Source organism: Podarcis melisellensis (genome assembly GCF_964234715.1).
Source record: "Podarcis melisellensis genome assembly, chromosome: 7".
Classification (NCBI taxonomy): domain Eukaryota; kingdom Metazoa; phylum Chordata; class Lepidosauria; order Squamata; family Lacertidae; genus Podarcis; species Podarcis melisellensis.
In genome coordinates, this window is record NC_138539.1 from 66,456,988 (window position 1) to 66,472,230 (window position 15,243).

The 15,243-nt window shown below is 43.4% G+C and overlaps 1 protein-coding gene across 3 annotated transcripts in view; it reads left to right on the top strand.

Moving 5' to 3' along the window:
* The window catches only part of BCL2 (BCL2 apoptosis regulator), a 133,378-nt gene extending 119,074 nt beyond the window's left edge, over positions 1–14,304 (top strand). For all 3 annotated transcript variants that reach the window (XM_081918340.1, XM_081918341.1, XM_081918339.1), the window contains one exon: positions 6,759–14,304. In XM_081918340.1, the coding sequence (XP_081774466.1) occupies positions 6,759–6,893 (135 nt within the window). In that variant the 3' untranslated portion in view covers positions 6,894–14,304. The remainder of the gene's footprint in view (positions 1–6,758) is intronic.
* Positions 14,305–15,243: the final 939 nt, after the last annotated feature.

Sequence of the window (15,243 nt, forward strand, 5' to 3'; positions counted from 1 at the left end):
ATCTTTTACATCTGAAGCTGCTCCCTTGAACTCAGTGGGGGCTTACTTTTGAGTAGGCAGCGTAGGACTGCACTGCACATCTCTCTCATGGGCCTTTTAGGCTTTGTGCTTGCACTCAAGCCAAAACATTTGCGCCAGATATTCCTCAGCTCTAGCAGCATAAATAGTTGTGGTGGACCACAGCTGAAGGGATGGGGGCGAAATTAGACTCAGTTTGCATTTAAAGGCAGAGTTACCCACTCACACTTTTCAAAACAGTGTGCAAACTGTTGCACAGCCACCCTTCAAAATTCACACTTCTTTAAATCTTGCAATGCAGTTCTCCAGCCAAGAATTGTGCATGCAAAACAGAAGGCTTATATAGGGATAAAGTGTGCATAAAAATGTACACATTAGTGAAAATAACATACAAAAGTATGTTATTACTTGGATTCATACCAGTCTGGCTTCAGGTCTGACTATGGAACTGGAACTGCCCTGGTTGATGACGTTTTAGGACCTGCCTTATTTTTGCTACTGCAAACCATAAATGAATGGTTTTAATTGTTGTGTTTTAACTATTGTAACTCTCCCCAAACTCTGCCCTCCAGCTGTTTTGGGACTACAGTTGCCATCATCCCTGACCACTGACCCTGTTAGCTAGGGATGATGGAAGCTGTAGTCCCAAAACAGCTGGAGGGCCGGGTTTAGGGGTGCCTGCCCTAGGACTTTAGGGTGAAGGGTGGGTTATTTTTTATTATTAATTCTATCCTATCCTATTCTTATATTATGTTTGGAGAAATTGCTTTGCAAAAATGTGCATGCATAGTGGGCAAAAATGCATACACAAATTAGGAGAAATCTGCTGATGAATTTTCTTGAGTTTGGTTTTTTAATTGCAAACTGATGTGGAAAGGTGGAGAACTGAACCTGAGAATGGAAAAAAATGAGAAACAGAAACGGACAAATTTGTCAATTCCTACAATGCTGGTACAAAAACAACAACCTTCTCTCTGCCTAAGGCCTTGGAGAATCAATGCCAGTCAGAGAAGAACAGTACCAGGTTAGATGGACCAATGACCTCACCTGGTATAAAGCATCTTCATGTGTTTTGATGGGATCACTCTAGGAAGTCAGCAATGGTTCGTGTCTGCTCATTTCCTCTCCTTCCATGGGACAGAAGAAGGAGACACCAAGTGTGTAGCTGGTTCCCAAGTGTGTAGCTGTTCCCCCAAACATGTCCCTCCTTAACCCTGCCCTCCCAAAGACTCTGCATGCAAGACATCACCTATGCAAATCAGTGGGTCTTTTTCAGCTGCCCACCTCCCACTTCCCTGTTGGTTTAGTGCATAAAATGGGTCCGGGTGTTTGTTTAAATCAGGTTTTCAGACTTAAACAAATAGTGACAGGCTGTTCAAACAAGCTTCGGAAATAAGTCTAATCAGGATGTTTGAGAAAGCACCAAAGAGGAAAGGAAAGGACCCATAAAACAGTTACTTAGAATATATGGCGCAGTCGCCATAAGGTAGACGTTGATGTTATTGTTGTCATAGTCTCAATAAGAACAGGGATTTCCCGCTGTGCATTTTCTGCTTATTTTTCTTTACCCGTCACCATAACTCAGAGCTTTAACATTGTCCCAATGTCACTGCAGCCCACCCTCGTTCGGTCTGCCCTCTTTCATGCTTAGCACAGACAACCCACTACCTATGAGATTAACGGGGGGAGCGAGGCGAAGCTGACAAATCAGAAAACAAGTCAATCTAATTTTGCAATGACTTCATCTTCTTGTTGACTTCCGTAGCTTTAGAAATCCATAGATGAGCACCAATTCTTGCATTTCCTCTGTCTTTATTTTTTTTAAAAAATAACCTTATTGGAATAGCATCTCAGTTGTCATTTTTAATCCAATTTGTCTACTCCATTTCCAAAGCAAAGCATTGGCTAGAATGATCAAGAGGAAAACTCTGCAGCAATGACATCAGAGTTCTGCAAGGTTTGCTTGCAGTCCACATTATAGCACTGGTATATAGTATTCAGAAGTGTTGGGGGTTTTTTTGGGGGGGGTGTGACTCAATTAGTTAAATAGTGCAGGAAAGTACATGACTTACAGTCCAGCATTAGTGCAGTCAAATGTTAAGTCTATCATTACAAATAAATAAATAAATTGTGGTGGTTTCTTTAGTTGAGTAATCCTGAATAGGACTTTCTTTGGGGCAGTTTTACCCATGCCCTGTTTGTCACTAGATTGCTCAACACTTTGCTGATTGTGTATTTATTTCCCCAACTTGAATAGGGCTTTTCACAAAACAGCTCCAACGCGTTAAAAATCATAGAACAATTTAATTGGCGTTAAAAAACCCCACCATAAACGCAAATCAATAAACTGAAAGAACGAACAAGCAACCAAAGGCATGTTGGACGAGGAGCCCTCCACCCTGCTTGTTGAGAGGAAGGTCCATAAAAGTCTGTGGAATAAATGGTCCAAAGCTGTGGTCCTTGTAGAGGCCAGGCTCGCCTCTAAAAAGTAGGACCATAGGTCTCTTTGAATTGGAAATAACCCGGGACTCAAGGCGTTTCCATCGCATCCTGGTCACTGTCTCTTCGAGCTCCTGCCGTCGGGACGGAGATACAGGACGATGAAGACAAGAACGAGCCGTCTTAAGAACAGCTTCTTCTCCAGAGCGATCTCGGCCCTGAATGGGAAGCCTGGACTTTGAAAGTCATCTAATCTCCCTTGCTGTATTATACTGTATTGTTTTAATTAGTGTTTTTATAGTTGTTTTGATTTTGTGTGGAGTGCCCTACCTGGGTGGATTGAGCAGCCAAGTAATTTTGTTGTCCCCGAGAGGGGACAATGACAATAAAGATATTACTAATTACTAATTACTAGTTTAGGGTTTTGTGGGTCAAAGGCAACATCTTGGCTTGAACCAGGAAGCCTCCTGGTAACCAGTGATGATTTGCTCATCAATACGAGGAAAGATTCCATTGGACAGCCGGTGTCTGAGGTGATGTGGAAACCTGATCATATGCAGGTCACCTCAACACCATAGCTGTCAAGTACTAAACACACATGTGTGAATGAGCTCCTTACTTCCAATAACAGCTAGAATATGTGAGGTGAAGTCCTTGTACAACTTTATGAGGAGATGCGAAGCACCTGCACACATCTAACCAAGCAAGTCCCTTTGTGGCCCAGACTTCAGCCATCTTGTAGCCATTGCTCATCAACACTGTAGATGGTTCTCCCATGCCCAGTTGTCCCTCATCTCCCCTCCTGCCCAACATTTCAGGAGAAAGCTAGGGACCAGTGGAGTATACAAGGCCCTGTACGTTTAAAAGGCTATTTCCTTGTAACTCTAGAAGCACATGTTAAACCATTCCCCCCCCCCCCCGACATCAGGTGAGGAGACCAAGGAGATGGCAAGAGTCTGGTTGTTGGCTTTAGAACCATGACCTGTACACTGCTTTGTTGATACTGTCTGTACATGCGCAGGCAAAGAGAACTCAGCAACTCTCTGGGTTGCAACCTGACAGCAGATAAAATGAAGGGCTATTTTGGAAATGTGTTGTTTGCTCTTTCCTCTATTTTAGACATTTTCTTCTTCTGATTGTTTTATTAATGGTACATCTTAACTAACTGGAACACTGGAACATAATGTAACTTAACTAATTCCAAATACAAAAGATTAACCTTTTATGCCAGTTCATTTTCCTTTGTAATCCAAAACAACAAACAAACCTTAAATTATTGCGCTTAAGTTTGCAGATGTTCGATCTGTTGGAATCACAGCTGAGAAACTGCACTTAGAGAAGCCGCAATCCAGAAAAGGGAAAAAAAGGCAGCCTTGAAGCTGTTTCTTTCAGTGAGGATATCTAACCCTGATTTCTGCAGACTCGTGTGTGTAGGACTGTGGCCAATACAGTGGTACCTCAGGTTACAGACGCTTCAGGTTACAGACTCCACTAACCCAGAAATAGTACCTCAGGTTAAGAACTTTGCTTCAGGATGAGAACAGAAATCGCGCGGCAGCAGCGGGAGACCCCATTAGCTAAAGTGGTACCTCAGGTTAAGAACAGTTTCAGGTTAAGAACGGACCTCCAGAACGAATTAAGTTCTTAACCTGAGGTACCACTGTAACTTTTATATTTTGTATTAAAGGCAGTTCGTGCTTGCTTCTGTTAAAAGGATAATAATAGGAACAACAGGATATAAGCCAGTCTGTTGTTTGTTTGTTTGTTTGTCTGTCTTTTTGTAGAAAATAAATTTTGGAAGATAACACTATTTCCCTGTTTGTCTCATTAAAAGTCTAGCTGCACAGGGTTTGAGTTGCATATTGTAAGAAGCCTGATGCGCCATCTTGTGTCAGATGTTAGATGCGTCAATAATTGCTGTATCCAGAATCGGATGTCTAGCTTCAACCATTGTTTATAACAGGCACAGGCAAACTCGGCCCTCCAGATGTTTTGAGACTACAGTTCCCACCATCCCTGACCACTGGTCCTGTTAGCTAAGGATGATGGGAATTTTAGTCCCAAAACATCTGGAGGGCCGAGTTTGCCTGTGCCTGGTTTATAACTTTGTACCTGTGACACCACCAAGCTCTGCACCTCCTAATCTTTAACCTGTCGGGTTCTGCTGGTGGGAGTAGCTTGGCAGGGTAAGCTGAATTTGTAGCACCCATCATTTTGGGGAGGCACTGTAGTGATAGACCGACATGCCCAGAGTTCTAGACTGGGAAGAGGGGAAAAGGTTCTACCAAAATGCTTCATTTGCAACTTATACTGTTTGTTTATTTTTTGAATTTCACAACAACAAATACAAAATCACAAAGTATAAAACGAAACCTCCCTCCCACAAACACATTTAAAAGAGCATAGATGGTTTAATCAGCCCAAGTCCTGGTTCTAGAGAAACATTTTCACCTGGTACCTAAAGATAAGTAATGAAGGTGCCGCAGAAAAAGCCCGTTTTTGTGTTTCCGCCCTCCAGACATCTTGTGGAGGAGGCACACAAAGAAGGGCTTCAGAGGATGATTGGAGGGTCCAGGTCAGTTCATATGGGGAGAAGATGTCCTTGAGGTATTGTGGTCCTGAGCCATCTAAGGCTTTATAGGTCAATACCAGCACTTGCTCCTGCCAACCTAGCAGTTCGAAAGCACGTCAAAGTGCAAGTAGATAAATAGGTACCGCTCAGGCGGGAAGGTAAATGGTGTTTACGTGTGCTGCTCTGGTTTGCCAGAAGTGGCTTACTCATGCTGGCCACATGACCCGGAAGCTGTAAGCCGGCTCCCTCGGCCAATAAAGCAAGATGAGCACCGCAACCCCAGAGTCAGCGACGACTGGACCTAATGGTCAGGGGTCCGTTTACCTTTACCTTATCAGCACTTTGCGTTGGGCCCAGAAACTAATCGGCAGCCAGTGCAGTCAGGCCAGGATCAGTGTAATACTTTGCAGTGATGTAACCTAGAGGTTAGGGACACGGGTGGCGCTGTGGGTTAATCCATAGAACCTAGGGCTTGCCAATCAGAAGGTTGGTGGTTCGAATCCCCATGACGGGGTGAGCTCCCGTTGCTCGGTCCCAGCTCCTGCCAACCTAGCAGTTCGAAAGCATGTCAAATTGCAAGTAGATAAATAGGTACCGCTCCGGCAGGAAGGTAAACGGCGTTTCCGTGGGCTGCTCTGGTTCGCCAGAAGCAGCTTAGTCATGCTGGACACATGACCCGGAAGCTGTACGCCGGCTCCCTTGGCCAATAAAGCGAGATGATCGCCGCACCCCAGAGTCGGTCATGACTGGACCTAATGGTCAGGGGTCCCTTTACCTTTAAACTAGGGGTTACCAGAACATAGACAACAGAAGTTTGGCTATCCCTGTCCAGGTAGGGGAACGTCTGGGCTGAAGGCACCCTGTATCAGTGAGGCCTCCTGAGCCTCAAGGCACAGCGATGGATCCAGGAGTAGCCACAAGCTGCCTACCGACTCCTTCAGAGGAAGTGTAACCCCGTCAAGAGCAGGCAACATCCCAGCCACCTGGTCTAAGGAACCACTCACCAAAAGTACCTCAGTCTTACCTGGATTTAACTTCAGTTTGTTGGTTCACATCCAGTCCAATCCCTGAGGCAAGACAACAGTCCACCTCATGACAGGTTTGGTTTTATAGTTCAGCTGAAGTCGAAGAATCCCTTGGTTTGTTGTGAATGCTTGCACCATTTTCTGTTCTAGAATTCTGGCCTTCTGAACTTTGGGCCAGGTGGGGATCAAGAGAATGCTTCTCCTTCTGTAGAGCTGATTTTATTTCCAATTGCTTTTAAAGTTATTGCTTTAATTGAAGTTTCATGCAGTATGTTGTTTTAATTTGAGAGAGAGAGATAAAAACTTCAGATCAAATAATCACACATCTTTGCTTCACATATTGACTAACCACCCAAACCTCCAAAGAATTTTTATTCTAACCCATTTCTACGCATTGTATCTCAAGCTCTTATTTATTACTAAAAATCTCTCTAATGCAACCATTTTGTCATCTTACTTCCGCTGCTGATATCCTCAATCCTGCCCGCAATTTCACTTTTCCAAATAGTCCAACTCTTCTGTTAAAAAGTTCATCATTTTGGTCGCTTGATTTTGTTGTCAGGTTTGCCATTTCTGCATAGCCCATTACTTAATTTGCTCTGTTGTGCCTGCTGGTACCACACTCTGGGATTACAGGGTGAAAAGGCATGTTATGACTATTAATAATAAACAAATAATCCTGCCCCCTCTCTCTTTTACTTTAGGATGCTTTTGTGGAGCTCTACAGCAACAACATGAGGCCTTTGTTCGATTTCTCGTGGCTGCCTCTGAAGACAATCCTGAGTCTGGCTGTTGTGGGTGCCTGCATCACCCTTGGAGCTTATCTGGGGCATAAGTGACTTCAACCAACTTGTGGCGAACTGATGAAAAAGTCTCTCTTTTTTTAATTGAAAAGAGAGGATCAGAAAGCATGAGAGCTTTTTTTGTTTTGTTTTTCCTGTAGCATAATGCTATTATTTTATGAGCCAAGTATCTTTCTGTCTAAATATTAAATCAGCTATTACTGCCAAAGGGAATATTCATTTATTTTTTACAGTGCAGGAGAAGAGTTATTTATTGAAGATATTTTACATTTAACCTGCTATTTTCCTGAAATTCTGCAAGTTATACCCACGTGCATCTTTATAACAGAAGTTTAAGGACACTCCAAAGATCTTCAGCTTTCTTGCAAAATGCCGCTCGACAAGACTATTTTTATCACGTTGGACTATAGGGCACAAGAGACCAAGGTGTTTTATCTGCAGGAAAGACAATAAATGGGCTACTTGCAGAGGTGTAAATTTGCAGTTTATTGCTCTGCCCACTGAAGGAGGAAGTAAATCGCAGCATGGATGAGATGGGAGCAATTTCAAGCCAGTAACGCCTTTGGGATATAGCAATTCGACATGGTACCTATCCAGAGCGAGAAACAACGCGAGGTTCAGGCCAGTAATAAAGCCCATGTAGCTCATCAGCTCAGGCCCAAAGCTGACGTCTGGGAATACGATTTCATCCCAACTTGTGAAGCATCCTGATATGTACTGTTTTGTGCCACTCAACACCACCATAGGTCATCGTTGGGAGGATACCATTTGTGCATCCTCAAAGCAACGATTTGAAACGAAATAACTTCAGAACTGCAGAACAAATATTCTGTTTATAGAGTATATTCTTCAATCCTCACTTTACCATGCGGTCATCAGGAAACCGTAAGTGCCTGCCACCTGCCTTGCAGGACCTGGAGCCTGGATGTTCTGGCTCACATCCCCACTGGAGCGAGAGTTTACCCACAGCTGATCCTGCTTTTACTCTCTGATTTCTTCTTTGCCGGGGGGTGTGGTGGTCTTAAAAGCAATTCATGTTGGTTGCTGAATAATACATCTCGAAGCCAAGAAAGGCCCAAGAATTGAAATCAGGTGACAAGAGATTAGCTCGGATCCGCCATCTTTATCAAAACGGACCACCCCACCCCCCAAATTATGTTCTTTGCATTTTATTTTTCTCTTAAGTGGAGCTTTATTCCCCTCAATAGTATTGCGTCCTGGTTATTTCTTTTAAGACGGTCTTCAAAAGGATCAACAATGCATCCATTGCCTCCATCTGCAGAGGCTCACAGACATCATCCCGTTCCCTAAGGTGCCTATTGCCTTTTGTATGGAAACCTGGGGAGGGAGGGGGGAATCCTTGTTTAAAATCCTTTTCAGTAAGATGAAAGCAGAGTACTTAATAAGACCACTTTTCTGAGAGTACCTTATTTTGTTTTTAAAAATCCTAAACACGTAGCATGAGATAGATCACTAGGAGCACGGCTGTCATCGTGGTTGAGCATCGCTGAGAGCCTGCCATGACCCACTGCTGACCACCAGGGCCCCCAGACCCTATACCTGGCTATTGCTGCGAGCTCACCTGTCCTCCCAGGTATGCAGACAGCAGAAAAAGAAGCACCATTTGCTTCCCTTGGCCTTCTCCTTCTGGGCAGGTGTGTGGATTGCATCTAGAGGAAAAGGGCAATTGAATGGCCAGTGGTGACAGGAGCAAGGAGGTGGGCTTCCCCAAAGATGTGGGTCCCTTGAGAGCTTCTTGGTGTACTGCAGCTTTGTAAATAACAGAAGTTACTAGCCTGCAAAAAAGAAGAAGCATTAGCTTACTAAGGGCCTAGTAGCCCATTCTTCCATGCTGGCTGCAGAGGGAGGGTCATATGCTACTAGCCAATCAGCAAGCTAGTAAAATGAATAGCCTTCTCCCAAGCAGACCATTGATGGAGTGAGCTGTCCTTGTTCTGCCAGGCCACTCACTTGCTTGTAGGGAATTCCTGGTCACCTACATTGACCAGGCGAACTGTTATGAGGCTGGTGTTGCAGAATCTTCATGGCTGAAGGTATTTAAGAGCAAGTTACAGCTGAATGGGGTTGGGTTGCCTGAGGTGGACTCTAAAGTCAAAGAACTGGCAGGGTGGTCTCTTCCTCAGTGCTTCCAAGAGGGTGCTTACAGTGGGTTCAGTGCTTCTCAAACATGCACGCAAACATGTCTGTATTCACCCCCACCTAGAGAGAGAGAGAGAGAGAGAGATTTACCCCTTCTGAGGAAAGTCCAATAAGAGGGGGAGAAACTTGTTGGTAATGACATGTTTGTGATATCTCAATAACCTTTAAGCAAATTAAGCTCCCGCCTAGAAGCACCTCTGGTCATGTATTCAAATATATCGACCACTTTAACAAAGGCAACTCTAGATTGGATGCTTTGCCGTAATGGCCAGTTGTTGATATCAGTGTAATACATTAAGTGGGGGAAAGGCCAAAGGGTCAAAAGAAACCCATACATACAACAAATGCTTCCCTGCATGCTCAGGACAGTTTTTGTCTCTAGCATCAGCCCTTATTACAGCGTAGGGCTGGATCAACACTGATCTGTTAAACGTTACTAAATATAATGTTATGTAATGTTCAGTGCTGTTTTCCATTGCCAGTGGTTCACTGCTCTGCAGCACCCTCTGGTGCCACATTTTAATAACACATTTTTAACATTATAAACCACAAGTGTAGATCTGCCCTGGGATTCTGCACAGGGCGGGGGGGGTGGGCGATGCCCAACCAGCCCTCATGAGCAGTTTTGTGATGTTGCAGTGGGAAGCCAGAAAAGTCTCAGCGTATACAAAAAGCCAACTCTCCATTAGTTCTTTGGATCCAGCCAATGAGTTTTGGGCCATATTAATGCAAGGGCTTTTTATTTTTTATTTTTATTTAAACAATACATGCCCCAAAGGAACAAAATCTAAATTAGATGTGGTGGACATGTTTGACTTCTGTAAATTTCCATCTTTAAAAAAAAACCCTCACCTGTTTTATTTTATTTTTTCTGTTTATAAAACTGTACAGAAATGGATTTTATACATTAATATGCATCCAGTTATAAATATCTGGACTGAAGTACAGTTGCTTTGACACTTAAGATGGCATAGATAAATAAATAAATAAATAAATAAATAAAGCGAAAGAAAGAAAGAAAGAAAGAAAGAAAGAAAGAAAGAAAGAAAGAAAGAAAGAAAGAAAGAAAGATGGCTTATCAGATCTAAGTGAAATATCTTAATTTTGTGGCATTATATACAAAAAAAATAAAATCTAGGGAATGTAATATTTTCATTGCTTAAGGCTGTAGTTTATATCATGTCTTCAAAGCTGCTTTTTAAAAGATGGGCAGAATCCACCAAGGAGCTACTCTTGTTCAGCTCCCAGTCATTAAAATGGAGCATGTGCAAGAAAAGTTCCTTGGGGAGTGTGCCCAGTGTGTTAATGCATCTCAGCATCGCCGTAGCTACTCTACAGTTATGGCACTTGTACCCATCATTTCAGGAGCGACAGTGAACTAAGCTTTTACGCTTCACGGCGGAAATAAATGTATAAAGGCATTTGTTCAAACTTATGTACCCTCGATACCATGGGTGTAACTTCACCAAGTTGAAATGCTTAGCTTTGCAAAAGCTGAAATGCTTATGAATAAATGTCAAAACTGTGCATTTATAAGGAGCAGTTCAGAGGAAGCTAGGCTCACCTTCATCCTATGGGACTCAACGGCTTTAAACATTTCTATCATTTACTGCATTGTCCGAAGAGTAAAAAACAACAACACAACAACATATGGGGGGTGGGAATTAATTGTCTAACAAACCACATCTTTCTGAGAATCCAAGTAACTGTGCTGCGAAGGAGGTACCTATGTGTTGCATAACACATAGGTTTCCATGCGCCAGTGAAGCTGCAGTATTCATTGGTTTTCATCAGTGTTGCATGCCGATAACTTCACCAAGGGCCGGTTCACATATCACTTGATCTTTCCTCATTTGTTTGCTTTGTACTTAGCAACTCTCACAGCCCGGGGGTTCTATGCTAGGATAGGTGTGTTTAGTGGTTTAAGCATGCCTAACTCAGCATAAAATGAGGCTGTCCCGTTCAATATGCAATCTATCTCTGTTGTAAAGTACTGTTGTTTGGGTTGGCATCAAGTTATGTGAAATTTCTGTCAGTGGCGAGTATGCACATATATCATCACAGCCGATAAGTAATGGTCATATGTGTTTGAAGTAGCCCCTAAATTCAACTCATGTGCAAATATACCCTAGGACAGCATCCTTCAGTCTCGGGTCCCTAGATACTGTTGTATTACAAAACTCTCATCATTCTTGACCAGCAGCAGCTGGGGACCCAAGACTGAAGACACTGCCCTAGAACGATGCCCAGGAGTCCCAAGGGCATGATGAGGAACAATAGCATGGGAACAACCAGTAATAACATGGGAACAACCAGTACTGCACCATATCCTAAACCTGCTGAGACATGTTACAGTATGAAATGGGAGAAGAAAAGTCATCCTGTGCCCAAGATCTGTATCTGTACCTGTACCAAGATCTACCCTTGAACTGTTGCAACATGCTTGGCGGGCAGAGAATCTGGTGCCATACTTTCCAACTTGTGCAAGGCAACCATTATGCATGGGTCACGACGACCGCAGGTTTCGTTGTTCTGAGCCAGCAAATAGGCTGGGCAGCCTGAGCCTAAGTAGCTGCATTATCTGGAGTGGCAGAGATGGAACAAAAGCAAACATAATTCTGCCTTCCACTGTTCTGTTATGTGTGATGCCAATACCCTGGTGCCACTTCTTCTGTGCCATCCCAGCACAGAGGCAACGCAACATGGAGCTAGGTTCAAGCTCTCTATTTAGCACGCTTCAAATGGTAACTGCAAACTCCTCATCGTAAATAGTGGGTTCCGGGCTTCAGACGTTACCATCAAAGAAGAATTGGGTCTTTTTCTTCTTGTCTTTTTTTAGCTGAAGGTTTACAATTGTCAAAATGAAATGGTAATGAGAATGAACTATATGATATGTCTGTGCTGCTATTCAACCATGATTCTTTGAACAAAGTTTTATTTTGTGGCATCACCCAGTTCCGAGACTTTTCAAAGCTGCTTTAGGTGTAATTTGAAGTAGTCACGTTACAAGGCATTTAGGTAGATGCTGACAATTGATGTTTTATTGTGTCTCTGTCCGCTGGGCTTCACAGTATCGTAATAGGTGTATGCCAGAGAAGGCCAGGTGTGCTGTTGATAGTCTATATTTTATGCAGGTGATCTTCGGTGTTCCCTCCTCCCATCTTTGCTGCAGAATTGTACAGTGTTGTGGCTGCACTAGCTATAAGGACAGTTGATACTGCTAATAGTCATGTCAAACATATTTAGAAAGGTTGAATGTATATAAAAGCTTGAAACTGCCCTTTCCCTGAGCTTTTTCACTGTGACTGGCAGCCTTTCCCGGTTTCACCTGGTACATTGTTTTGGTTTAGGGGTGGGTAAGCCCTGCAAAACATCGAATCAGTAGCACTTTGTCCTTGCACAAGGAACCAAGACTCAAGAGACTCTCCCTAAGCCATGCCATAATTCCACAGCAGAACTGACGTTTCCACAGGAATCTCTTGCTGGTGTGCTCATTTATACTTATGCACTCAACCAAGTTGGCTCCCATTAACCTTGTGCGTAATAACCCAGTTCTGAGGGGCCAGTTCAAAAAAAAAATGACAGTGCTGAGAAAATAACTGCACATAGAAGGAATCATAGAATTGCAGAGCTGGAAGGGACCCTGAGGATCATCTAGTCCAATGCAGGAATATGCAGCTGTCCCATACTGGGATCGAACCTGCAACCTTGGCGTTATCAGCACCATGCTCTAACCGTGCCACAGGTCCCACCATGTGAAACTGCTGGAGATCGTTAACAGTGAAGCTTTTGTGGTCTCTGTGAATGAGAAGAAGTAAGAAAATGCCTCCAGAACGGCCCTCCCTGGCCAAATACATTGTGTGCAGGCTTCCTAGGAAGCACTGAAGATTCCCTCAAGAAAGAAAGAGCCCTGGAAGATGGACCAAACTACCCTGCCCAAATACACACACACACAACACACAAACACACACACACAGAGAGAGAGAGAGAGAGAGAGAGAGAGGAATCTTCAGTGCCTGCACACAAACCAATTTGGTTAGGTTTCGCATGCTCATATTCCAGAGCTGTGCTGCTCCAGTGGTAACACTGAGCGGCAGGCAAATACACAGGCACCCCTCTTCCCTTCTTCATCAGTTTCAGGTGTAATGAAGCCAGCATCTAAAGATGGCAGAGTGGCTCTGAACGACAAATGGGTCAGAGTGCATTGGGTTTCAGCTTTGTTTCTGGAGGTTTTTGTTTTACCCCATATAGGCTACTAAGGACCAAACTATAAATGATCTTAACTGTTTGAATGTATTTGACATACGTATTTTTCACTGATACTGGGATGGGGAGGAAAGTGAACCATTCCCTGTTCCTCCATGGTTCTGATGAAAATAGCTAACCCACAGCTAAGGATGAGAGAGAAGCTTTTTCCATTTTAATTTGCACTTCCCCAAACAATATGCGAACTGGAACGCAAGCTATCCTTCAGAATTCACACGTCTCCAACCAAAATGTATTATGCTTGGGGAATGTACGGGCTTGCAAAGCAAACAAACGTGTACATTAGGAGAAGCGTGCCCTAAAATGCTGGTGAATATTTGTGAGGACTTCTAAAAGTATCTCAGATGTATCAGTGTGACAAAGTGAACTGAAGGTTGGAAAAAGGAGAAACGGAAATCAGAGCTGACAGCCTTGTCCCATCCCTATCTACAGCTGCTTCCCTAGGAGGAAAGCTTCCATTAAGTGCCAATGGAAACTTCCCCGCCAAGTCTGCTAGCAGATTTTGGGGAGTGATTTCCATTGGGAACACGGCAAGTGGGAAGAGTTACCCATCACCCCTTCCCTGAGCACCACTGTCCTTCTTCTGATCACAAGGCCAGGGCTGTTATGCAGAAGAAGAAACAGCTTGACCCTGGACCTCCTGTGTGGATCAGAAGTGTTTGCTGATTTGGCACTGGGGATTAATTTCTGCAGACCTCGAATGGCTATGCAACTGTGGTTTATGTAAGCCCCTTTTCAATAGTAGTTATGGGGGCAAACCCGGTTCCATTTGACCCCAGATCATTGTGGTATGACGGGCCACTAACTACTTTCCAGTGCTGAACAACAACAGCAAAATGGAAGCGGCGTACATGGCTTGGGTTCTAGCGGGAGAGTTAGACAGACCTTCCATGTTCAGAGGCAGTGGGTGACGCAGGAGGGCTTCATTCCACAAAGAGAACCACCAGGGTTTGCATCAATAGGAAGGCTGAAACATTTCTGAAAGCGGCAACATTTTCTTTTCTAACTGGATTATGAGAAATTTAATTAGCAGTTTTTTTTAAAAAAAAAAAATCTGCTTAAAGTTAATGCAGCTTCATCCATACACAATATCCAGCCACGCTGGAACACTCTCTTAATCCTGCAAAGGTGTCTACTTTTCCCTCGGTTAAACCATCAAGGAAGGTCCACGCATAAGGGCTGCCGCAACAGTGATGCACAGATTTTCCAAGCAGGGCTCAACAGAGGCCAGCTACCACCTCCCTCCCTCCCCATCTATCCACACACATGCAGGCAGCAATCATGGGACATTATGTATGTTTCATCTCCCCACCCAGCCATCCCTCTATGCACCTTGCAAACATTTACTTGCAAGCACAAGTAACTTGCACTGAGCAGAGAGGAAGGCTTGATGTTGAAATTGGAGCCTCTCACACAATTGCTTCTTCCCAGTGCACTGCAAGCAGGCTAGCTGAGCAGATTAGCCATGCAAGTGGACCGTGCTCCTATTTTTCTTCTGTTTGGATTTTAATTAGCACCAGCATTGCTGTAATACACAGATCTAGTTTATTTCCGTGTTTTGGATGTTGTATGTAATGGGTTTTTGGTTTTTTTTTTAAAAAAAAATTGTTTGCCTGTATATTACCATTTATTAAAATAATCACATTGTTTTATTTTAAAGTCAACATAAATCATGCTGCCGTTAAACGTTCCATGTCTTCAGCTAATTTTGTGTGAGAGAGAAATAAAATAAAGCACACTGTGAGATGTCGGCTTTTGGTTTGATTCCGAGTACTGGAAAATTAACGTGCTGTTTCCATAGACCGTGGCCTAATAATTAAAGCGAGGCCAAAACATCCATTTCCACTTGGCAATATCATCAGACATGTTTTTTGAACCTGTGGAAAATATATTGCATCACTAATATTGCACTCTGCTTTGGTCAGTTTTCTTCCTTATTTATACAGTGGTACCTCGGGTT